This window comes from Podarcis melisellensis (genome assembly GCF_964234715.1).
Source record: "Podarcis melisellensis genome assembly, chromosome: 1".
Lineage (NCBI taxonomy): Eukaryota > Metazoa > Chordata > Lepidosauria > Squamata > Lacertidae > Podarcis > Podarcis melisellensis.
Window position 1 is genome coordinate 128,453,287 of NC_138528.1, and position 25,506 is coordinate 128,478,792.

The 25,506-nt window shown below is 43.1% G+C and overlaps 1 protein-coding gene across 2 annotated transcripts; it reads right to left on the reverse strand.

Annotated features, from left to right (window-relative positions):
• Window positions 1-11,274: 11,274 nt before the first annotated feature.
• LOC309363138 (uncharacterized protein C2orf80) lies at window positions 11,275-24,964 on the reverse strand. Of its 2 annotated transcripts, none has more exons than XM_081899238.1 (8): window positions 24,764-24,964; window positions 23,192-23,287; window positions 22,931-23,012; window positions 21,395-21,481; window positions 18,528-18,611; window positions 18,092-18,169; window positions 14,813-14,900; window positions 11,275-12,106 (listed from the first exon to the last, which is right to left on the reverse strand). In XM_081899238.1, the coding sequence occupies exons 2-8, from the start codon at window positions 23,230-23,232 to the stop codon at window positions 12,033-12,035; spliced, it is 534 nt and encodes a 177-aa protein (XP_081755364.1). In that variant the 5' UTR covers window positions 23,233-23,287; window positions 24,764-24,964; the 3' UTR covers window positions 11,275-12,032. The 2 variants fall into 2 exon arrangements, with proteins under 2 accessions (XP_081755364.1, XP_081755363.1); XM_081899237.1 differs by having other exon boundaries at window positions 18,528-18,615; window positions 21,399-21,481; window positions 24,764-24,960.
• Window positions 24,965-25,506: the final 542 nt, after the last annotated feature.

A 25,506-nucleotide genomic window follows, 5' to 3' on the forward strand; every position in this document is an offset into this window, starting at 1 on the left:
AATAAAAAATTATTTTTAAAAAACCAACACTAATAACAACAACATCAGTGTGTGATGGCAGGTAACAGCCAGAGGCCCTAGTGTTAAGAGAATAAATCTCAACATTGTGGGTACTTTTCAAAAGAAAACTCCCATTGGTTCTTTTATTCTGTTCCTCCCACATCACACACACAATTGGCTTTTCTGGGATTTTGAGATGTTCACCAGGGCTAGTGTAGTTATCTAGCCCAACACCCTGCAATGCAGGAATCTAAATGAAAGCACCCAAGACAGATGGCCATCCAACCTATACTTAAAAACCTCCAAGGAAGGAGAGTCCACAATCTCCCAAGGGTGGAACAGCTCCTACCGTTACAAAGCTCTTTCTGATGTTTAGTCAGAATCTCCATTCTTGCAACTTGAAGCCATTGGTTCTGGTCCTTCCCTCCAAAGCAGGAGAAAACAAGCTTGCTCCATCATTCACGTGACAGCCCTTTAAATATTTGAAGATGGCATATATATGAATGGGAGGAGCTCCTGTCCTGTTTTTTGATGCCCTCTATCTGTGGTTTTTGTTTTTTAAAAAAAAGATATTTATTTGTTTTTTAACAAAAAAAGAAAAAAGAAAAAGTGAAAAAACATCAGAAGGATACAAAACAACATAATCAGTCACAAACATAGTTCAAATAAGAAAAAAGAAATTAAACAGAAAAGAAAACTCTAATTTTTAAATTCGTATTTACATAACTTACTTTCTTGACCTCCTCGCACCTCCCTTTTTTGTGTTCCTCTTTGTTCAATCAAATACAGCAAATCCTTACCCTTTTTCAAAACTAGTTTCCAATTATTAAAATCACTTCTATTATGTCTCCAATCTTTTCTCTTTATGTTATAACACCTTTAACATATTATTTACTTTGACATAATATATAATATAACTTTGGTTTTTCACCGTTTTTCTAATACAATTTAGCATACTTCTTAACACTATATCCCTTGCGCCATATTGTTTTTATATCCAACACCATTTTAACATTCATAAACTTTGCAGTGTTTCTGCAGATAGGTCTTGAACTTTTTCCAATCCTCTTCCACTACCTCTTCTCCCAGGTCTCGAATTCTGCCAGTCATTTCTGCCAGCTCCATGTAGTGTATTACTTGCATCTGCCATTCTTCCAAGGTGGGCAAATCTTGTGTCTTCCAATACTTTGCGATAAGTATTCTTGCTGCTGTTGTCGCATACATAAAAAACGTTCTATCTTTCTTTAACACCAATTGGCCGACTATGCTTTAACACCAATTGGCCGACTTTCTTTAACACCAATTGGCCGACTATCTGTGGTTTTTGGACGCAGGTGGCGCTGTGGGTAAAAGCCTCAGCGCCTAGGGCTTGCCGATCGAAAGGTCGGCGGTTCGAATCCCCGTGACGGGGTGCACTCCCGTTGCTCGGTCCCAGCGCCTGCCAACCTAGCAGTTCGAAAGCACCCCCGGAGGCAAGTAGATAAATAGGGACCGCTTTATAGCGGGAAGGTAAACAGCGTTTCCGTGTGCTGCGCTGGCTTGCCAGATGCAGCTTTGTCACGCTGGCCATGTGACCCGGAAGTGTCTTCGGACAGCGCTGGCCCCCGGCCTCTAGAGTGAGATGGGCGCACAACCCTAGAGTCTGTCAAGACTGGCCCGTACGGGCAGGGGTACCTTTACCTTTACCTTTATCTGTGGTTTTATAAGTACTCATACTAAAAGCATTTTTTGTAAATGTGTTGTTCAATTAATAAAGGATGCTATTATGTATTTAATGGCCAGCACAATACTATGCCTGCCTGCTCAGAAGCAAGTGCCATCAAGTTCAATGGGGTTTATTCACAAGTAAAGGGTTATAGGATTGCAACCTTAAAAAGAATCTTTCAGAGCAGTCCTGCCAGGTTAGGGGATGGGGCCAGTGGGGCAGACAGACCAACAATTAATCAAAGTTTGTGACAACATTTAAAATTGAACTAAATTCTTTTGTTCAGTGTTTTATATGTAAAATTAGTATAGACCAGGGCTTTCTTTAGCTGGAACTTGATGGAACTCTCAGCACCTCTCAAGTGGGTGCCATTACCATTCTAGCAGAATGAGGGAGAAGTTCATGGTGAGTTCCGGCACCTCTTTTTCTAGAAAAATTGCACTGGTATTGCTTTAAGGCTGCAGGAAGTCTGCATTAGGTTCTACTGATCGGGGAAAGGGGTGGCTCGGCTAGAATTTGGGCATTGACCATCTTTGTTTATATTTACAGAAATTCTGATTCGAACCAAACGATTTCCTTCCACCAGAGTGCTTTGCTATATTCCTGATTTAGGAATGCAGGTGAAAAATTCTGCCTTGGAATGGGAAGCATGCTTCAGTTTTTGCATGAAAGATCTTTGAGTTATTATTAAAATTAAAATTAAAATACCGGCCTGTACCCTCAGGGTATACTTGGAGCCAGTAGGCGTTCTGCTTGGATTACAATAACATTTATTTCCTGCATGCATCCGTTTTGCTTTACGCTTACATTTTTCACAAGCAATTTCTTCACAGCCGTCCATGGGGGGCGGGGGGGAATGTAACATCAGAACTGACCCTTGGAGGCAGAGGAAAAGCTGCCCACTGGAATTCAACACTGTAGCAATTACCTTTTCTTTAACATTCAATAAGCTATGTTTTACTTCTCCTTTTGATGAGAGATGTTCCCATCCGCGAGCCCTTCTGCCAGCCAGCTCCTTCTTTCCCAAGCCACTTAGCTCAGGTCTTTTTAAAGAGGGGGATTGTTTTTGAACAAGCTTTTCCTGGCACGGCTCCTTCGCCTCGCAGAAGCGATCAGGCAGTGGGCATAGTTCATTCCCACTGCAGGGCCGCTGCTACCACCACAAACAAACATCCACCTCCCTAGAAAGGGGCCCGCTTTTCTTCTGCTAATGGGATTGGCACCGTTTAGAGCAGTCTGCTAGGAGGACATTGTCTGCGGCCACAGCAAGAGAAACATTATTCAAAGGCCATTCAGGCCCCAGAAGAAGCGACAGAGCCGAGTAATTATCGGAGGCTCTCCATTAAGGAGGGCATCCCTGCTCTTTGTCTGCACGGCTTTAATAAAGCTCACTAATAGGGTTGGTGGGGGAGGGGCCCCCTAATGGCTCCAAACAAAACCCTTTTTCTTTTCTCCCCCACCCCACCCCACCGCCATAAAGTGGCTTTATGGAAACTGACAGCAAAGCCATAAGTTACCATACTGAATAATGACCTTCAGGAAAACTTTGTGTGAACCCAAATGCTTTCGAGACGCACGTCTTCAGTGCCATCGGAATATCTCTTGCACCCCTTCACGTTTCTCTCCTCGCCTCCTCTCTCCTGCATGTGGTGAGTGAGGACCCTGTTGCAACAGCTTTAATAAAGATCAGGCTTACTAGCTGCTTTGCTTCTCAATATTCTCTTGGTTGGCCTCTGTTATTTTCTGCTACAGATAGGGAACACACTTAAGGACTCTATATGGGCTCTTGGATACCCCACAAGGGGAAAAGGAGCAGGATTTTCCCTACATCACTTGCATGAGGGAATCTCAACATATAGCACAGTTAACGGGAGAAAGCAGCTTAATGTGAGCTGCCCAAGTCAAACAAGGATCGATGGAGCTGTCATCAGATTTGCTGCTCTGATCCCTTGGGTGAGGGCAGACAGACAGCTGCAAGGAAAATGGTCCCCGCTCTCAGTGGTGCAGTTAGGAGAATAATTTTTAGGTGCTGGACTTAATGGTCTTTTGTGGGAGGTACCTCTTTAGAAGTTCAGGTGCATTAACTTCACTTTATTTCATATGTGGTCATTGGCTCCCAGTATGTTTCCAAGCACAATTAAAAGTGTTGGTGCTGACCTTTAAAGCCCTAAACAGCCTCGGTCCAGTATACCTGAAGGAGCGTCTCCACCCCCATCATTCTGCCCGGACGCTGAGGTCCAGCGCCGAGGGCCTTCTGGCGGTTCCCTCATTGCGAGAAGCAAAGCTACAGGGAACCAGGCAGAGGGCCTTCTCGGTAGTGGCGCCCACCCTGTGGAAGGCCCTTCCAGCAGATGTCAAAGTGATAAACAACTACCTGACATTCAGAAGACATCTTAAGGCAGCCCTGTTCAGGGAAGTTTTTAACGTGTGATATTTTACTGTATTTTTGGTTTTTATGGAAGCCGCCCAAAGTGGCTGGGGAGGCCCAGCCAGATGGGCGGGCTATAAATAATAAATTATTATTATTATTATTATTATTATTATTATTATTATTATTATTATAAACCAACCCTGCGGTGTTGGGGTGCCCTCCTGCTCATTCTGCTAAATTGGGCCTTGGGTGCCTGCCCTACATGGCTGGGTTTCTCAAATGAGCTGAATGTCACAGCACTGCCCATCTGGATGGCAGCTGCATCCATCTCATAGGTCCAGAGAGTTTAATAAAAGCAAAACAAACAAACAAACAAAAAGGGGGGAGGACAGTACACAAAAACAGAACAAGGCACCAGTGACGTAGCATGGGGGGGGTGAGGGGGCATGGCCCCGGGTGCAAAATTCCCCACCTACTTGGGGAAGATGGATGAAAACAGTTGGCCAATTCTGAACAGTTGCACAAGTGGACTTAATTCCCTGTGTACATACCCCACTTAGCCGAGGCCGGCCCAAGACATTTTGACGCCTGAGGCAGACCCCAAAATGGTGCCCTCCCCAGGGAATAAGGGGTGAGGAAAGATCTCCATCAGGAACAAGAGGAGAAGAAAGATCAACATCAGAATCTGCTGCCTCAGGGAGTGTGACACCTGAGGCAGTAACCTCACCTTGTCTCATGGTTGGGCCAGCCCTGTACTTAGCCATACATTAGATTCCACTCTTTGTAAATAAATATCAAAACCACCACACAATGATATCAAAGTAAATACCCCAAACACCAAGCGTTTATAATACTCTCCGCTCCCAAGAAAACTGATACTCTCCAATAATGTCCTAGGTACTTCTGATCGTTTTCGAAAGCTTAATATTGGCTTAATATTTTGAGTGTCACAAGAATGTTTGTTCCTTAAATAATCAGTATTTTTGTGTGTGCCTCAAAACACACTTATCACTGGAATTTAGGAACTACCAGCAAGAAGGGGGGAAAAAAGGACTTATCCAAAAGACACAAATCAAAAGAATGCCTTCCGCAGACTTTGCTGAATTCTGCCTAGGAATCTATAAGGATTGTGGCAGAAGTTCATTAAACGTTACACAAAACAGGGTGGACTACCCTCCCCCGTTGCTTTTATTCACTGAAACCCGGCAAAAGGAAACAGTGCCAAGGAATGCCATTTAGCAAATCAGCAATGTGTTTGTTTGCAAGCTATTGTGAATGGATGAATGAATGAAATATTGGATAGGAAAAGGCCATTAAGCTTTGCAAGAGTTATTTAGTTTAGTAAACATGTGCTTGCCATCTTTGTCTCTGTACTTTCTCAGCTTTTGTCTAGATACATGACATGCAGCAGCCTTGACAAATTATTGATGTTCTTTAGTTCATTGACATTGTTTGGCTACTTACACGCAGCTATTTTTCCTTTGAATGCAGCATGCCTCAGCATGCAGTCGTAAGAGTTATTCAGCCAAAGCACCATCTCTAGGCTGAAGGAGAAAAGCTGGTGTTATGGTTAAGATTTAAGGCCTGGTTCTCACCGCTGGTGTGTGGACATGGCTGCCAGCTTTGGATTTCAGTGCCATCCCTTGTGAATTAAATTGGCACAATGGATTTTTATCACATTATCTGTGCCAGTTGGTTTACCAGTGCCAGAATATTTGTGTTATTAACATGATTGACTTTTGTGAATGTAATTATCTCCATCTGTACTTTTTGGGGGGCATTTGATTTAATTCTGACTTCATTTATTACAATCCTCCCTCCCCGCCCCCGCTGCAACTCAAGATAACTCAAGCATCTGGTGAAGCAGAATATAGCCCACATAAGCTGATGCCACAATAAATGTTTTGCTCTTTAAGATGCCATATTATACTTATTTCCTGCTTTCTGAACAGGTAGCATTTGAGGCAGAATCTGGTGGCTCAAAGACCTAGTAGAACTAGGAAATAGTTAAGCCAAGCAAGCAAAATAAGTTATTTCCTTCTTCATGTGGTTCTCAGGTTCTTTGGCTTTTCAGACCCTGACACTAGTAAGTCGCCAGGCAGTGGCTGCAGATTTATTGGTTGTAAAATTGTGCTGGCAGCAGCCTTGCAGAAACCCTCTGCTGGTCCATAGCCCAGAAGAACTGTGGGAGAGTCATAGTGACATGTTACCAAACTCCACACAACATAATGGTCACTTCAGTTCATACAGAGTCTGGTTTTAGAGTACATCTTGTTTCCTTCTGCCTTGCCATATCTATACTTTCCAAGTTTCCACATTTTAAATTATAGTGATTTGACATTTTCTGGCACACTCCTCCACTTCCAAGTTGAAATGTCCAATAGTAAAATGTCCAGTGGTAATAATTTAAGCACTGCCCATGGTTACACTGATGTGGCTAGTCCTACTGGCAATTGTCAGGGTCAGATTCTACAGTATGCAGGTCCCTGCCTTTCAATATCCCCACTGAGAGACAGTACTACTATTTTTACTTTCCTTTGGATTGGTACTGTGCCCCAGACAAAGATTCATCTGTGACAACCCAAAGCATTGCGGCCTTCAACTCCGGCTAGGCTTGTTCTAGAGGTCTAAACCACTGAGCCTCTTGGGCTTGCCAATCAGAAGGTCGGTGGTTTGAATTTGTGCGACAGGGTGAGCTTCTGTTGCTGTCGCTGCTCCTGCCAAGCTAGCAGTTCGAAAACACACCAGTGTGAGTAGATAAATAGGTACCACTGTGGCGGGAAGGTGCACTCTGGTTTCCATCAAGGTGTTCCATTGCTACAGAAGCGGCTTAGTTATGCTGCCCACTTGACCTGGAAAGCTGTCTGTGGACAAACGCTGGCTCCCTCGGCCTGAAAGCAAGATGAGTGCCGTAACCCCATAGTCACCTTTGACTGGACTTAACAGTATAGGGGTCCTTTTTATTCCCAAGGACCCAGGACCATTCTGTCAGTTCATGCACCTTGGGCCCATCCCCTACCAGCCATGCCTCTGTTCCCTGGCATTTCAGGTCCCCTGATCACCCAAGTATGCACAAGTTAGGAAGAAGATGGGAAGCTGCCTTATCAATCTGATGGTGTGACCATTGGCCCTTCGCCTGTCTTGTCTATGCTGCCAGTAGCTCTGAGGATTTCAGATTTCCCAGCACTACCTGGAGAAGTTGGGCACCTGAGCCCAGGGACAGGTTCTGACCATTTCGGTTGCCACACTCGCACCTTCAAGATGCAAAATGCAAACTGATTCTCTCCCACGTTGGGAGAGGTGGGTAGGGTTGGCAAAAAACTGTAGTCGCCCGCCTAGAACCATCAGCACACAAAGCTCATACTCTCTCACTACATCACTACAGTTGAACTTGCAAAAATGTAGAGATATGTTAATGGGGCACAAGGGGTGAAAAGATAATTACAGTGGTACCTCTGGTTACAAACTTAATTCATTCCGGAGGTCTGTTCTTAACCTGAAACCGTTCTTAACCTGAGGTACCACTTTAGCTAATGGGGTCTCCTGCTGCCACTGTGCGATTTCTGTTCTCATTCTGGGGCAAAGTTCTTAACCCGAGGTACTACTTCTGGGTTAGCGGAGTCTGTAACCCGGTGTTTGTAACCTGAGGTGTTTGTAACCCGAGGTACCACTGTATTCAATGTCTCCTGTGCGGGGGGTGAGGGAGGCATTAGATGATAGATAGATAGATAGATGATAGATAGATAGATAGATATAGATAGATAGATAGCTAGATAGATAGCTAGATAGATAGCTAGATAGATAGCTAGATAGATAGATAGATAGATAGATAGATAGATAGATAGATAGATGATAGGTAGATAGATAGATGATAGACAGATAGATAGATGATAGACAGATAGATAGATAGGTAGGTAGGTAGGTAGGTAGATAGATAGATAGATAGATAGAGATGATAGATAGATGATAGATAGATAGATAGATAGATAGATAGATGATAGATAGATAGATAGATAGATAGATAGATAGATGATAGGTAGATAGATAGATGATAGACAGATAGATAGATGATAGACAGATAGATAGATGATAGATAGATAGATAGATGATAGATAGATAGATAGATAGATAGATAGATAGATAGATAGATGATAGATAGATAGATAGATAGATAGATAGATAGATATAGATAGATAGAGATAGAGATAGATAGGTAGATAGATAGAGATAGATAGATAGATAGATAGATAGATAGATGATAGAGATAGAGATAGATAGATAGATAGATAGATAGATAGATAGATAGATAGATGATAGATAGATACAGATAGAGTCCTCCCACATTCAGTTTTCCTCATGGATTTGCAAATAAAAATTACTTCCATAGAGCTTTCCCTCAGAAACCCATGCATGTCAGTTTTCTTTCAGCAATGTAGCATAATAAGGAAAGGCAATTCATGCTGTTTCCTGCTGCCGAACATCATGATTAGAGAGATGGCTGCCACCCCAGCACTATGCTGGACAATCTGGGAAGAAAGCAGACGAGAAGCAGAGCTCTGCATGTCCAAATGCACTCCACACCTGGCTGCTAGAAACCTTTTGTGCTTCTTTGTTGTGCCGTATCTTCGGGCTGGAGGCTTTCAAGGGACCTTTATTCCTCTGATTACAAAATTAGTGTTGGGTTTAATGAGATTTCTCCTTTTATTTGTGTCTTCTCCTGGCTTTCTTCCTTCCGTTTGATGGTACAACCATTTGCTCTTATCTATCTCCATGGTGATGTGCCTTGTCCCAAGCCTGCGTCTCCCTCCCTCCCTTTCTCTCCATACCCCCCACCCCCCCCCCCAACTACTTGTGATGCTGTGGGGATTTAGGTTGCCTGCTTAAAACCCTCTAAAGTAATACATGGAAACAAATTGGTTCTGTAAATAGATCTCATCTTCAAAGTAAGATGGTTTTCTAGAAAATCTGGCCTCTCCCTCTTTGCTTGGAAAGCAACTCTGTTTTACAGTCATTACAGTGAACATCTCCATGAATACAGAGGACATACAGGAACTCTGCACAGAAGTCCTATTAAGGACCTTCTACAGGAGTTAAAGCCTGTAAACTGAGGCTACTTTTTATGCTCTTCTTTTAACTGTTATTTATTTACATTTGATTATAAGCATTTATAATCCAAAGGCCTCAGGGCAGGAAATAGAAACATGTAAAACAAAAATTAATCTAAATTCAAACAATTATCAGTAGCTGGTTAGCCTACAGTTTTAGGTGGAAAGCAGTGCTTAATTTCTAAAACAAGACGTACTAGGAACAAACCTGTGTAGACATCATGCTCTCTTCTCTGGAAGGTCTACTTCCAAAGGCCAAATATACATAATTAGTGGCTGCCCTATAACTTAGTGGAAAGACACAGTCTAAGCACATCAGGGACACCAGCTCCTGGGAGCTGAGCCCTTTTGAGCCCCTCAAATATTTTTGGGGTGGAGTCCGGCCCCCACCCATGTCCAAAAAGCACAGAGGTGAAATGTGGAGTTGACCGCAGCGTGACACTTACTTTGTCAGTTAAGATGCTCCAAGTTACTGCATTCACTGCAATGACGCCACATGCTTGAAGGCTGAGCCCTGTAAACTGAGCACAGGTTCTAGAGCTGCACCATAGTGATGGGAAAGCAAGAATGGGGGCTTATCCACACTTCTGTTCACCCCACTGCTTTCCCCCAAGTAAACCCATGGCTTAGCACTGAATCGGAACAAATGGCAATCAGGTTTTCTGCAGATTGCCATTTGTTCTGATTTAGCACTAAAGAGCAGGTTTCCAGGGGAAAGGCAAAATTGTAAGTAAGCGTGGGGCAAGTGGAAAACTTATTGGACTTCTGCTGTCTAGGACAAGTGTGCACGAGCTCTCAATTTTCAAAAATATGTGGGGCTTCGGATGTCTTTTCCCCCATAGTAAAATGCTGGATGAAGAGAACATAAGCAGAGCCCAGCATCCTGTTCTCTCACTGGTCAACCAGATGCCTGTGGGAAACCAGCAAAGCAGGATTCGAGCACAAGAGTGCTCTCCCCTCCTGTGGTTTCCAACAGCTGGTCTTCAGAAGCATTGCTGATTCATAAGTAAAACAGCAGCAGTGGGCTAGGGAAGGGCTGTAGCTCAGAGATGCATGTAGAAGCTCCCAGGTTCAGCTTCTGACATTTCCGGGTACAGCTAGGAGACTCTTGTTGGAAACCACGGGCAGCATCTGCCAGTCAATGTAGACAATCGAGACCTAGGTGTTTGATTCAGTATAAGGCAGATTCCTGTTTCCTATGTATTAATTGTTAAAAAAGCAATCACTGCTTATTATTTGTAATGAAAGGGAAACACAGTCACAATTTTAACTTTTTTCATTAGACTTTCTATTTAACTGTGAGTGAGTGGCCTGATTCTCACATAGCGCCGAGTCAAAACCATGTGGTGAAAAATCACAGGTGATTTGCTCCTCACCAAACCAGTTGCTGTTGTGCTTCTTGGAGTTAAGCCATGGTTTGGCTTCGCATTCTGTGTGAAGCCAGACTTATGGTCTGCCTTGGTCCAAACAAACTATGAGCTGTAGCCAAGGGCCAATGACAATCCAGGCTAATAGGCGCAACAATTCCTTATGAGCTGAAGTCAGTAAAAGTTAATTTTCAAACCAAGTTGGCACCTGAGGGGCTGGTATTCTGAATGGTTCAGGTCTCAAAGCACTGGCCACAATACCTGGATTCAATCCATTCTCTTGTGGGCAGATTTGTGGGCACAATCAAGAATTTGAAAGAGCAATTCAATTTAGTATACGCAAATCTAATGAAATCTGCACTGTCCAGTTCAAAATATATGAACTGCCTGACAAAGGAGGCACTTTCACTTCCCCAGTCAGACCGGTTCTCCCTTATAAGCAAATGTTTCAGTGGCCTCTAGTGATCATAATGGAAACTGCAAAGTATCACAAGAGTCCAAAATGAACATGAGATTAAACGGTCTGGTTTGAATGGTGGAACAGGGCCTCCTTTCTAGATCTTACTTGGCTGGAGGCTTCAGATGGGATTGATTGAGCTGCTAGAGTATCACCCTTAATCTAATTTGTGTCTCTCAAATTCACAGCAAATGTGAATCTTGCATAGTTCAAGAGGGCTGTTAGTCTAGCCATCCAGATTTGAGTAGTTTGGAACAAAACAACATGAATGAGATAATCAAATTTATTTTTATTTGTGGCATACATTTGAGTACCACCAGAAAAAAGCACTGGAGTTGTGGAAAGAAAAGAAAAGAAAACTGTAAACAGCTACAACTGTTGTTAAAGCAATGTTGGAAACTCCCTGGCTCCTAGTGTTTGAAGTTCCCTTTTTTCTAACATATGAAACTGGTAGCCAATAGGGAAAAGCAACATGTGTATGTTGTGTTTACAGAAATGAGACTTCTAAGATTTAAACATGAGTAGAACAGAGAAGGCTAACTAAACTACTGTGACTGGGATTAGAAGCACTGGGACAACTTTTCAGGGTCACGGACAGGAAGGACATCTGCAATCAAATGGCTGCATTGGATAAATTATTGTTTTTATTAATGACACTCCCCTGCTTTTATCGACTGGAGAGAGGTTTCTGCCACAATGGTGAAATTCCAAGAGGAGGCAGAGTGTAAGTGAGATGTGCCTAAAATATCTAAATAGAGGTGGGAGATAAACACCTATAAGAATTCCTAAAGCAACAGTGAAGCCTGTTAAATATAAGGTTCTGGGACAGCACAGCTGTAACTTCCAACAGCACCTTAAGGCTGCAATCCTATCTGAAAGCCCATGAACTTAAGAGTAAACATGGATAGGACCAGGCTGCCTGAAACCAGAAGCTCTGTTGTTAGTAGGGTCTAGTCTCATTTGATTTATTTGAAAAATCTACTTTCTCGTGATCTTCCTTTCTTGAAAGTAAAAGTTCTGGTTGTTTCTAAATTGTGTCCATTGTTTTTCTTGAGTTGCTGGTGGCATTTCTGTTTGCTTCTGTCCTGTGGAACTTGACACCTTGAAAAAGAGAAAAGAATAGATTGTCATTCCCTCACCCCCTTTGTCAAAAAATAAAAATAAAAATGAGAGGCACAAATACAAGATGGGTGACACCTGGCTTGAGAGCAGTACAGGTGAAAAGGATCTAGGAGTCTTGGTTGACCACAAACTTGACATGAACCAACAGTGTGCCGCGGCAGCTAAAAAAGCCAATGCAATTCTGGGCTGCATCAATAAGAGTATAGCATCTGGATCAAGGGAAGTAATAGTGCCACTGTATTCTGCTCTGGTCAGACCTCACCTGGAGTACTGTGTCCAGTTCTGGGCACCACAGTTCAAGAAGGACACTGACAAACTGGAACGTGTCCAGAGGAGGGCAACCAAAATGGTCAAAGGCCTGGAAACGATGCCTTATGAGGAACAGCTAAGGGAGCTGGGCATGTTTAGCCTGGAGAAGAGGAGGTTAAGGGGTGATATGATAGCCATCTTCAAATATATAAAAGGATGTCACATAGAGGAGGGAGAAAGGTTGTTTTCTGCTGCTCCAGAGAAGCGGACACGGAGCAATGGATCCAAACTACAAGAAAGAAGATTCCACCTAAACATTAGGAAGAACTTCCTGACAGTAAGAGCTGTTCGACAGTGGAATTTGCTTCCAAGGAGTGTGGTGGAGTCTCCTTCTTTGGAGGTCTTTAAGCAGAGGCTTGACAACCATATGTCAGGAGTGCTCTGATGGTGTTTCCTGCTTGGCAGGGGGTTGGACTCGATGGCCCTTGTGGTCTCTTCCAACTCTATGATTCTATGATTTAACTTGAAATTGGCTGACATGTTCCTGAAATATTCCTGAGATCAACATTGAATGTGGATGAAATGTTTTGCTGAAACTGCATACCAATACTGGGTATTCCCTGTCTAATTCCACTACCGCCCAAGGCTGTCCTTTGATAATCTCCAAGAATTTCAAGGTGGGCAGAACTAAGAAGAACTGTTCCCCTTGCAGACAGAGGTCCAGGTTCTTGTTTGAGAGCTCCATGGTGTCCATCCAGGTGGGATGAGGAGGGAAGGGAGGTGAGACTCATGCATGTTATGTGGAGCCTCAGAAAGCTGTCTCCTCAGAATGAAACGATCAAATCTGCTATGATTAAATGGGCACAAGACGTTGGACATAACATTATGTTTGCTGATTGGGAACAGTTATGGACCACAGGTATGAAGTTTACGGCATGTAATGTCTTAAGAGAGAATATTATGAAAATGATTTACAGGTGGTACATGACCCCAGTCAAGCTTGCAAAAATTTATCATTTGCCCGATAACAAATGTTGGAAATGTAAAGAAAATAAAGGTACATTCTTTCACCTTTGGTGGACGTGCCCAAGGATTAAGGCTTTCTGGGAAATGATATATAATGAAATGAAAAAGGTATTTAAATATACCTTTCTGAAGAAACCAGAGGCCTTTCTCCTGGGCATGGTCGGCCAATTGGTGCCAAAGAAGGATAGAACTTTCTTTATGTATGCTACAGCAGCAGCAAGAATACTCATTGCAAAGTACTGGAAGACACAGGATCTACCCACTCTGGAAGAATGGCAGATGAAGGTGATGGACTATATGGGATTGGCAGAAATGACTGGCAGAATCCCAGACCAGGGAGAAGAATCGGCGGAAGAAGATTGGAAGAAATTCAAAGACTATTTACAGAAATATTGCAAAATCAATGAATGTTAGAACGATGTTGGATAGAAATTAAGTGGTTTCCAGCTGTAATGTTTTAAGAGAACATGGAAAAAAGGTTTAGAACTAGGTTAAAGCTTATTGATAAGGATCTGCTGAACTAACAATTTGAATTGGAATACAAAAAAGGGAGGTATGAGGAGGTCTGGGAAGTACGTTAAAGGAAAATAAGTTATGGAAAATTTGTGTGTTTTTAATTATTTTTGTATTTTTGTTTTTTTTCTTTTTGATTTTTATTGTATTAATATTGAAAATTTTAATAAATATCTTTAAAAAACAAAAAGAAAGCTGTCTCCTGTTTGGCAACAAATTGTGCCCATTTGACACAGAAACAGCCCTAAGCATGTGACTATAGTGATATCTGTCTGCTGGAAGTCCAAAGCATGCAATTCATGTAGCACATACTAAAATGAAGAATTGACTTTGAGCTAAAGGAGCCTTCGGCAGAAGCTGTGGGCAAAGTACCACAGGCTGTTTGAAAGGGCTCAGACCTCATAAATGAAAAGGCTGTGTAGGCCTGCACTTTGCGTCCAGTGCACTCCCACCACTGGTTTGTGAAGTTGTGTACCATGACGTTAGCAACAGTCCACACCTGCAACATCATTGGGGTTGGCATGAAGGTCTGGGAGGAAATGTATCATGGCTGAGTAATGTCTAATGAGCTAAAAATGTTTGGGCAGAAACCCAAACTCATACAAATCAGCAATAATGAGCCACTATTACAATGTCATGTCCACATTGTTGCAGTTTATCCTATCAGTTCAATTGGTCTACTTATCTCATCATCAGTCCCACTTGGGGAAAATAGCTACATCTCAAAAAAACTGGCTATTTTTAGTTATCTCCCAATGGTAGCAGAGAATGACTGATAGATAAGAGAGATTTGCTTGTTGGCAAAACTGAAGTAACAAGTCTTCAGAACTCCTCCCCGCCCCCAAACTCCATAACAACCAGTACGCAATTTTGTGAGAGAAGGTAATATCCACTTACTCTGTTTCCTTGCATGTTCTGCAGCTTGGGGGGCTGTCAACATGGCAAAAGGATGCAGTGAGAGATTACAAGGATGAATTCGGTGGCCCTGCAGGTTAAACAAAGTCACTGGTACCTTACTTTCGCCCCATAACTTGTGGCAGCAAATATGTGACTACAGTATTATAGGCCATCATTTACATGCTGAGATTATTGGGAGAAACCAGAGTGAAAATGTTTGGTATCAGAATACCAGTAGGTTATTGCAATTACGGTAATAAGCACTAATTATTTATCATTCTAGTTCACCATTTCTGACTTTCCTCTTTGCAATATCTCATCAGGATTGATTTTCGCTGCTGCATTGCTCTTCTATTATTTTCTTTAGGCACTTAACAATGGAATCTTGTTAGGATTCAATTAACATGACACCTAACACCAGGACATATAGACTATGGGATCTTCTGAAATGTAGCCAATGTTATTTTCCTGCAGCCTATAGCTTAGCACAGAAACATTATTTGCACACTAGATGGCATCCTATGGCTGCTCCCAATGGACAGCTCCGAGAGCGATCCACTCATTGCTCTTCCACTTTAAGACTGGTAGGAAACATTTTAAAAAGTTATAGGTGGGCGGTGGGGCGGGCGGATTGTGCACATTACTAAAATAATGTAAAGAAACATAGCTGGGGGTTTAAATTTCATTTTGAAAATTAGTGTTGTGACACTTATTTCAGCACTTCTTGTTGTCATTCGTCTCGAGAGACAATGGAGTGCACCTCTGGGGGTGAAGTCAAAATGAAGTGACCTCCCTAGGGCGCAAGCCTGGGCAGTGTAGACGGAGGTTCTGGGCTGGCCAGACAACAAGACCCCCCACTTGGCCTCACTGATGGGGTCCAAATGAAAGCAGAGCAATACATTTGGCACCAGCTTGGCTGCAGGAATTGCTGGAAGGAGGGGGACAAGGTGCCACCCCCTTAGGGACTCCACTCCAGATTTGTGTAGGGTTTACTCCTTAGCCCTTTCTTCTCCTGAAGATATACCACAAGGCGGCAGAGGTTTAGGATCAGAGTTTCCCATCTCCTAGATGGGCTACCTTTCCAGCTTGACAGGCCTTCTGGACCACTGGACCCAGCTTTGGTGTCATCTTCCCAGTCTGCCAAAGCATGTCTTCACATGCAGGGGAAGTCCTTAACTTACTGAGCGTTTGAGACCCATTGGCTACCCTCACCTGGTTTAGCCGCCAGTCTATTGTGCAGATATTTTAATATATTTTAAAATGTGGCTGGGAAGTGTTTCAGGTGAATAAAAAGGGTGATAATACTGAAGGTGTGCTGAATGGTTGTAGGGTTACCTGCCCAATACATCAAGACATATACACACTGATGTCAAAACCATGTCCATAGGGGGAAAGAGAGTAGCTGTAATAGCAACCCAGAGCTGCAGAGATTAGACTACTATTTTTTTCTTTTAAAAAAGTCAGTGCACATGCTCTGAATGCTTAGGTTTAATTCCCATCATCTCTACTTAAAGGATCTTAAGTAGTCAGGCTGCAAAAGATTATTCTGCCTGGGACCTTGGACAGCTGTTGCCAGCTGGGAGTAGATGGCAATAGGATAGTTGGACTAATAATCTCAGTACAACACAGGCTTACATAAATCAAATTGTGAAAATAAATGATTGCAAAGAGTCCAATACTGAAAATCCAACCCAAAGAATGGAACCTGCATTCTCCTGTATTATACAAGAGGGCTGAGCTGCTTATTTGGCCTCTGTTGCAGTCTTGCAGATAATATGGGAAGTATCTAGACCAGGGATGGGGGACCTGTGGCCCTTCAGGTGTTGGGACTTCCTATCAGCCACAGTCAGCATGCCCAGAGATGATGGGAGCTGTAATCCAACATATGATCTAGAGTCGACACCTTTCATGTGTGTGTGTGTGTAACTCAGCATCACATGTAAGGCTCCTAAGTGTTATGAATTAAAAAAAAATAGAGGGCTGGGTTGGAAATACAATTGCAGTCTGGCAAGATTTTATAGATTTACAAAGGCAAAAAGGGCACCTTATTTTCTCCGTGACTTTCAGTAAAGCTGAGCCAGAGGACAAATGGTACTTCTCTACAGAACACTCACTGATATAATATTCTTCTCTATATAGTGTCAGCTGGTTTGAAGCTTTTTGTAATGAAAAAGAAAAGAAAAAATTCTTTTCATTGCTTTTCCCCTTTTCTGCATTTTAGCCTGGGGAATATATCACATTATGCAGGAGAGAGAAACACACAAAACATTCCCAGAAGATCAATTACACAAATATAGAAAGCTTTTATATATGCTTGTATACTAGTCTTACACAGACACTTTGTGGGTTTCTTCATGTCCCCCAGGAGCACAGAAAGATATAAACTAACTAATTAAAACTAACCGGAAAGCCCAATATGGCCAATGTGGAACCCTAATAGCCAGTAAGATTTCAGGTAATTGGCCCCAAATTAATAAAGAATGATATTATGATTTCACTTACATATACATGCTTCACACCACTTCGATATTTGAAACAATGCAATATTATCAGTTTAATTTTTAGCTGTACTTGTTGAAGTTATATTAAAAGTTTATATGTGTGTGTGTATCATTTAAGCCAGGGGTGTCCAAACTTTTTTCAAAGAGGGCCAGATTTGATGAAATGAACATGCATGAGGGCCGACCAAAGTTGAGCTTTTTGGGGGGATTTTACCCCAGAAAATAAACTGCCACAGGGGCCAGAAGAAACCAACCAGCGGGCCAGATTAGGTCCCCAAAACGGACTTTGGACATGCCTGATTTAAGCAGTGTGTGTAGCAACACCCATAGGAATAAAAGACGCTGCCTTATATCATCAAGATTATAATTGTTCATTGTGCCCACTACTGAATGCCAATGACTCTTTAGTGCAGGGATGATAAACCTGTAGTCCTCCACATTTTGTTGTTTACAACCCCCATCACCCCGATCATTAGCCATGCTGGCTGGTGATGATGGGAGTTGTAGTACAAACCTGATCCTTCCTTTCCTTATTTAAGCTAGAGGTGCCGGGGACTGAATTGAAATTAACTGAAAAACAGCCATACTATAGGTAATTGCATTTGACTGCACTGATTCCTGAACTCCTTAATAGAAGCATGGGATAAACATGGGATTAAATTTATAATGCAGGTTGGGAAGGTCAGTATGAGTAGATTAATGCCCCCAGAAGGAAAGGAAGCCTGTTTGTCACACGGCCTAAAACTGGTAACAGATTAATAATGTGCATGTAACTTACTTTTGCAGAACTCTGCCAGTGTGTTGCACAGGCTCCAGTGGTATAAATCCCAATGACATCTTCAACAGGAATGCTGTTCTGTAGAAACAGTGGTACAGGCCAGTTTTTGTTTTAAATATCTTTCTGCTTTTTATCTAAAACTAACTAAGGGCCCAGCAAATTTGTGAGGCAGGAGAAGCAGATGGATGGAAAACTCGTCCTTTCCCCTTGTCCCACTGCCCACCTCAGGCAGAGTAAGGGCACTGATTGAAAGGCAAAGTGCCGAAATAGAGGGCAAAATTTGCAACCCTCAATTTAATAAAAAACAGTAACTTGCCTGCAAGAAAAATACATATAAAAGAAAATTTAATTCATTGATAAGATCTTTTTCCTCCTTGGGAGTCTTACACACAACCATTTCTATTAAAACAATCAGTATTTAAACAAAGGATTATACCATTAGCATCCCGGCATAAGAAGATAAAATCATAGCTTCTCTTTCAATTCGGTTGGGATAAACATATCGTCGATGAAATGGTAGCTTCCTGTCCGGATGAAATCAAGAAAAAAGTAACAGGTAAATTTATCTAACAATTTATAAGTGATATGTACTGTGGTTTTCACACCTGCATGATGAAATTGAAGAGGAGGATATCAAAGCCCAAATCTTTCCTAGGTTCAGGGGGCAGTGCTAACCTCAGCCACTGCCTGGTGGGCCTTAACGATGATCAGGGCAGAATGTGGAGGACAGGCAGATTGCGGGGCCAGCCTGGAGCTGTTGCAGCAATCACATCCAATCCTGTCACCTGACAGCAGGAGGGCTGACTTGGGATCCAATGGATCCAAAGAGGTTTTGGATTGTTCTACCTGGGATCCCATTTAAGACTTTAAAAAAGCGTGACTGTTGAATTGTGATTTATGCTCCATAGTGTTTTGGAACACTCAAGCTATAATGTTTCTGTTTGGAGCTCTGGAATAAGGACTGTTCATTCTGTTTTATAGATCTAGAGGTTTGTGGAATACGGGGCAATCCCTTTAAAAAGTCTTTTCTCCCTTTGGCCTCCCGATCCCGTAAGGAGTATGTGGCAAACTATGTGATGCACAAGTTCAGAGTCTTGTAGGTATGTGACTCAACAAAATACAGGCCAGCTTCATGTACCAAGGATAATGTGAGGATAAATAAGATAACCCTTATAGCAGTGTTTCCCAACCGGTGTTCCGCGGCACACCAGTGTGCCGTGGAACTTTGCCTCGTGTTCCGTGGCGGCGGGCGAGTCGGGCAGTGAGAGGCGGGGCGGCGGCGGCGAGCACACGCGGTGCGGCGAGCGAGCGAGCTCCCACATCCCATTGCCGCTCGCTACTGGGCCTGCGCATCCGCTCGCTACTGGGCCTGCCCTTCCCCACGTGAGCGGGGATTCTCTTCCGCCCCCACGTCAGCGGGGAATCCCATCTCAGCCCCCGCGAGAGCAGGGGAATCCCATCCGGCCACGCCTCCTGGCCAGGCAATCGGCTGGCTGGAGGGGGTGTGGCTTGCCCTTTTTAGGGCCGGAGCGGAGGGGGCTCGCCCTCTCCGGCGAGCCCCATCGCCGCTCGCTACATCCGATCGCCGCTCGCTACTGGGCCTGTGCATGCTCGGTGAGCACACGCGGGGCGGCGAGCGAGCGAGCTCCCACAGCCGACGGCACCAAGCAGGGGCCCTTGGCCGTGCCGGTGCCCACCGTGCCCGCCTCCACCCAGGAGGGCGGCAAGCAGCCACCGCCACCACCACCCCCGCTGCCCGGCAACCGCGCCGCCGCCCCCGGCTCCCCGCGGCGGGTGATCGTGCAGCAGCCACCGTGCAGGCTTCGACGGGCGAGCTGCTCCGCTGCCTGGGGGATTCCCTTCCACAGGCATCAAGCAGCCTGCCTCCCTGCTTTTTCCAATTAAGGGAACCTCCACTCTCCTGCCCCTCCGTGTTTCTCACCCCAAAGCCTTGTGGGCAGCAGGAAGTGGGGCCGTCCTGCGCCGGGTGGCTGCTGACACGTCCCTTGGGCAGGAGAGGCATCCGGCTGGATGAAGGCAGCGACGCCGGGGGAACGAAAAAGCACGGCAGGTCTGAGTTGGTGCCTGGAAGGACACAGACTGCTTCATGTCGCTGCATTCCACAGCTCCGAGGCTGGCAGGTGAGTGCGTGCACTCCTCTCTCTCATTTTATTTAATGTGCATTTTTGAAGCATGTGGAAATATCCTGCGTCATCAACCACTTTGGGGAAAGTGTGCGTGTGTGTGTTTGGGGCTAGATTTCATGCATGCCTTTTTTTTTTTAAGTTCTCTTCCTGCTTCATCCACATTCACCCCCCAAAAGGCCATTTTCTGTGTGCTGAATAAATTCTGCAACTCAAACGGCACGAGGTGCCAATGCATCGGGGCTGTGGAATTTATTCTGCTTGCAGAATTCTGCAACTCAACCGCATTTTGATGTTTAAATGTTGTATTTTAATCTTGTTTTTAAGTTATATTTCAATCAACTTGTTTTATTATTTTTTTTTATTTCAATCAACTTGTTTTTTATTTTTTAAACATTTGCTAATGGTGGTGTGCCTCGAGATTTTTTTCATGAAACAGGTGTGCCTTTGCCCAAAAAAGGTTGGGAAACACTGCCTTATAGGATAACACAAACTCAAATTAATCTGTATTATCAACATTTGTGGGAATGTCTCCATTCAGATCAATAGAGTTAGGGTTCCTCCAGATTGGTGTTTTATTGTGGGTGCATTTTGCAACATATTTTTGATACAGTAATAATGCATTGGTGCTGAATTTATCCTGCTTTGGTTTGTTCTGTAATGCTTCCCCATTGCCACCACATTATTGCTGTTTGGAGGGGCTATAGCGCAACAAAAGCGGAGTGTGAGAGGAATAAAAAGTTACAAGATTTCAGCAGAAAGTAACGGGATATTCACTGATTGGAAGCGAAGCAGTGTGACTACCCCAAAGCTTTTGCAGATGCAAAGAGTACTGAGAGTGGAATTGTGTGTGACCCCTCTGATAGCATCATGAGCACTATCAGCATGAATTTGCAATAAAAAGACCATCTGGAGGGCCCCATAAATGTAAGTTTTTAAATGGGTAGTGGATTAAACATACAGCTCCAGCCAGTGCTATTTTTCTAAAAAAGAGGTGCCAGAACTCACCATGAACGCCTCTCTTATTCTCTTACAATAGCAATGTTGCCCACCTGAGAGGTGCCGGAACTGGGTTCTGGCGAGTACCAGCTGAAAAAAACCCTGACTCCAGTTTTCCTGTGCATATTAATAGCATCGCTACAACGGTGAGACCTTACACTTGCCTTTTTTCTTTTCCCCAAGGCATTTCGGCTTCTGAATCATTGAGCCAAGGTAAAGCAACATTTATGGCCAGGTCATAGTGAGCCTAGAAGTGGAAAAAAAAGTTTGTGTGTGATGTCAAACTACATGATTTCTTTGCACAACAGCTTAGTGCAACTCAAATGTGTTACATGTGTGATGCTGACCCACAGGGTTTGGGTTGCTTTGGTCTACTTTTGCATTGTTTTGACCACCTACCCATGAAGAGAGAACTTAGCACAGCTCAAACATGTGTGCTGTTGACTCACAGGGTCTGTGTTATCTTTGGTTACGTTACACAGCCTATCCTGCAAATAGAGTTCCCAATAGGAAGCACTGGTTGCTGCATTGATTCAGTGCATTTGTGCAAAAGCTGAAAGTGAAAGATTTTCCAGGAACAGCCCCTAAATTATGAAAGTCATCCCAGCTTCTGATTTGATCCTGAAATGTCCTCATTTCCCCAGCCAGTGCTGCTGCTGCTGAGCTCAGAGAGGAGGATGAGCCTGTGTTTGTCCTGAGCGACTGCAGCGGCGCATTCTGTTGTCTCTCCATGGCTGCCACTGCTGGCCTGCTCCCCCTAGGATGTGTTTCGAAAGAATGTGTTTCGAATATGTTTTAAGAGTAAAGTGTGCATGCAGCCAAAGCTGCCGTGCACCATGAAAGTATTTGTTTCCTGTACTCCTGACTCACTTCTGAATGGGAGATGCCACTTTTTGGCATGCTACAATTAAATGGCCACCTCTACTGGTGGCTGTGTCCAAGGAGCATGTTTGCCAGCAGCACAGAGCTGACACAATGAGCCAAAGGGTCCTCCTCCACATGCAAGGAAATTACATCCTTTATACATCATTCCTTAGTGGGGAAATAAAGTTTGTCTGATTGATAAAGACATTAGATTTGTTGTGGTTGTTGTTGTTTATTTCATTTCTATACCGCTTTATATTTTTAAGAAAAATCTCAAAGCTGTTTACAGAATATTAAAACATCAATAAAACAATCTGAAGGAAGTTAAATATAAAGTATACAGTCAAAGCAACATAATTAACAGAAAACTAAAACTAAAATGTTATCTTAAAGATTTCAAAATAAAACATTACAAAGGAGGACAACTACAGAATACATATTTAACACAAAGTTAACAGAAAAAATCTTAAACATTTCAAAAAATAAATAAATAAAAAACATTGCTAAGTGAAGTCAAATATAAAATGCACATTTAAAACAGCCTAATTAACAAGAGAATAAAATATTATCATAGTTATTATGCATCATCTGGATTCTCCTTCTTGCCTTATACTGTGTCAGTCAATTTCTAGCTCAGGATTGTCTACACCGAATGACTGTCTACGTTGCCCCTCCATACTGCCAGGCAGGGAGCACTCCCAGTCCTCCCTAGAGATGTCAGGGATTTAACCTGCGAGCGTCTGCATGCAAAACAGATGCTATACTACTGAACTGCAGCCTTCCCCAAAGGGTTTTGGCTAAAAGCCAGCAAGAATGTAAAGTAGTTGCTTACCAAGTCATCTAGAAAGGTAGTCCTCCTCTTTCCTTGTGGGTCAAATTCATTTTCCCGAAGTCTGACACCAACATAATCTCCCCTTCCAGGAGAAGAATAATTTTGAATTAGGACCAATGCTCAGTGCATTATTACTTCTGCGCGCTGGGGTGGGATAGGAAAGTGTGAGGTGCTATGCACAATGGGTATAAAATGCAGCTATTAGATATGAATCTACTTTAAAGTACAGTATATATAAAAAAGATAGAAGGTGGTACTTACAAGAGTTTTTCAATCTCTTGTTTCAAACGTTTTCTCTCCATTAATTTGTGTGTTCTTTCTCCACGTGCCAGTTGCAAAGGTCTAGTTAGGTAAGAACTACGTACAATGAATGAACATAAGCCATTAAGGATAGGTAAGTCAATAAAGGAAAACTAGAAGGTCATGAGATTGCAAGCTTCTCAGGGCATGTATTACAAGTTTTGCTCCTGTTAGCAATTTCAAGATACACAGCCAACTGTAGGCAGACCTGCCAGCTTCCATGATTAGAGGCTACTAATAGGAGCCCCTATCCTCCTCCTATGGGACACGGGTGGTGCTGTGGGTTAAACTACAGAGCCTAGGGCTTGCCGATCAGAAGGTCAGCAGTTCAAATCCCTGTGATGGGGTGAGCTCCGGTTACTCTGTCCCAGCTCCTGCCAACCTAGCAGTTTGAAAGTACATCAAAGTGCAAGTAGATAAATAGGTACCGCTCCAGTGGGAAGGTAAACGGCATTTCCGTGCGCTGCTCTGGTTTGCCAGAAGTGGCTTAGTCATGCTGGCCACATGACCTGGAAGCTGTACGCTGGCTCCCTCGGCCAATAAAGCGAGATGAGCGCTGCAACCCCAGAGTCGTCCACGACTGGACCTAATGCTCAGGGGTCCCTTTACCTTTTATCCTCCTCCTGGCATTGCCCATAATGTTACTCAGGTGTAGCAGCAGCTGCAGCATTCTTTACAAAGTTAACAGCTGCATGCTATGGAACGCACCAAGAATTTGCACATGTAATTTTAACTTGGCAACCCACTATTCCCTGTACACACCTTCCTCCAGGATCCAATAATATGAAAATCTTCCACTGTACAGTGGTACCTCGGGTTAAGTACTTAATTCTTTCTGGAGGTCCGTACTTAACCTGAAACTGTTCTTAACCTGAAGCACCACTTTAGCTAATGGGGCCTCCTGCTGCTGCTGCGCTGCCGGAGCCCGATTTCTGTTCTCATCCTGAAGCAAAGTTCTTAACCTGAAGCACTATTTCTGGGTTAGCGGAGTATGTAACTTGAAGCGTATGTAACCTGAAGCGTATGTAACCTGAGGTACCATTGTATGGTACATTATGGTACATTTCCCTACTATACATGCACAAGGATAAGAAACCACAGAAAAAATAGAGGTAATATATTCCGGTGGTGATATTTCACTGTAAATACTGATATCAATGAATTCTATTAACAACAAAAACCCATCCACAGATTCCCATAACTGAAACATGAATGTGTAACATACTTGTAAACCGTATTTTAAACATATCTGATGTGTGAAAGAAAGATAATTATTTTGTGAGCAACTGTTGAGTTATTTTTATTGTTTCTTCTTAAAGATCCTAATTTCTTTTCTAAGAGCCTAAATTGGTATGGTAAGGTCTACACATTCTGTTCTAATGAAAGCAAAATTGCATGCTACCTTCTGTCCATTTAGCAGTGAGATAAATGAATTGACTGTCAGCTGTGAAAAGAATGCAACATCTTAAATAGCATCTTAAAGATGATACAGTGTGGTACTTCTACATAAATGGATGAAAAATAAGCCATTACCTCTTCCCACGCAATGGTTATTAAAAAGACTCAGGTTCTGGATTTCATTGACTTGGTATCATTAGAAAAGCCTTCTGTCCAGATGATGTTATTTTCTTCTTGCTTGTCCTGCTGAGCCTTATCAGAAATGAAAGCCTTGCTCAAGGAAAGCAAGAGAATGAACCACTTGTCTGTTGCTTAGAAACACAATATTGCTGAACTGAATTTTTAAGAAAAAGAATACAGTACTAGCAAGCAGCCCGTTGAGCTGAGCTGCCTGGTCAGAGTGCAAGAGATCCTTTTACATGCCAAGGCATTGGATTTCAAAGCTAAATGTTTTATCTGAAACACTGATAGCTGGTTGATAAATGAGAACTGGTCCCTCTTCTGCCATGAACCTTATTGGATGTAACAGTTTGTGTCAACAATCACTTGCATCAAAAGGAAGCAAGGGGTCAAGAAAACAAAGAACTGACATGTTCCTAGGGACACTTGAAGTCTAATCCTGTGTGGATTGAAGCACATCTAAGGACATTGAAATCAAATGGATGTTAAGTGTGTTTAATTTAATGCAGTAGCGTTCAACTCAACAGTATTTGTTGCATGACACCCCAATCTATGAGTGGTGCAAGATTCCAGGGGTTTACCCAGGGTTTGTTTTTTCTCAGAATGAGGGACAGCAGAGACTGTGGTGTCTTTATGATATATGGTTTATTACACATATATACAACCTGAGCCCATGATGGAGGGTTTCACACCATTAA

Coding starts and splice junctions, on each gene's coding strand:
- LOC309363138 (XM_081899238.1), bottom strand. CDS start 23,232: ATGGAGAGAAAACGTTTGAAACAAGAGATTGAAAAACTCTT. Junction 18,612..21,394: donor GGGGAAAAGAAAAAAGGCAA/GTGTAAGGTCTC, acceptor CCGGACAGGAAG/CTACCATTTCATCGACGATA. Junction 14,901..18,091: donor ACTGGCAGAGTTCTGCAAAA/GTAAGTTACATG, acceptor TTTAACCTGCAG/GGCCACCGAATTCATCCTTG.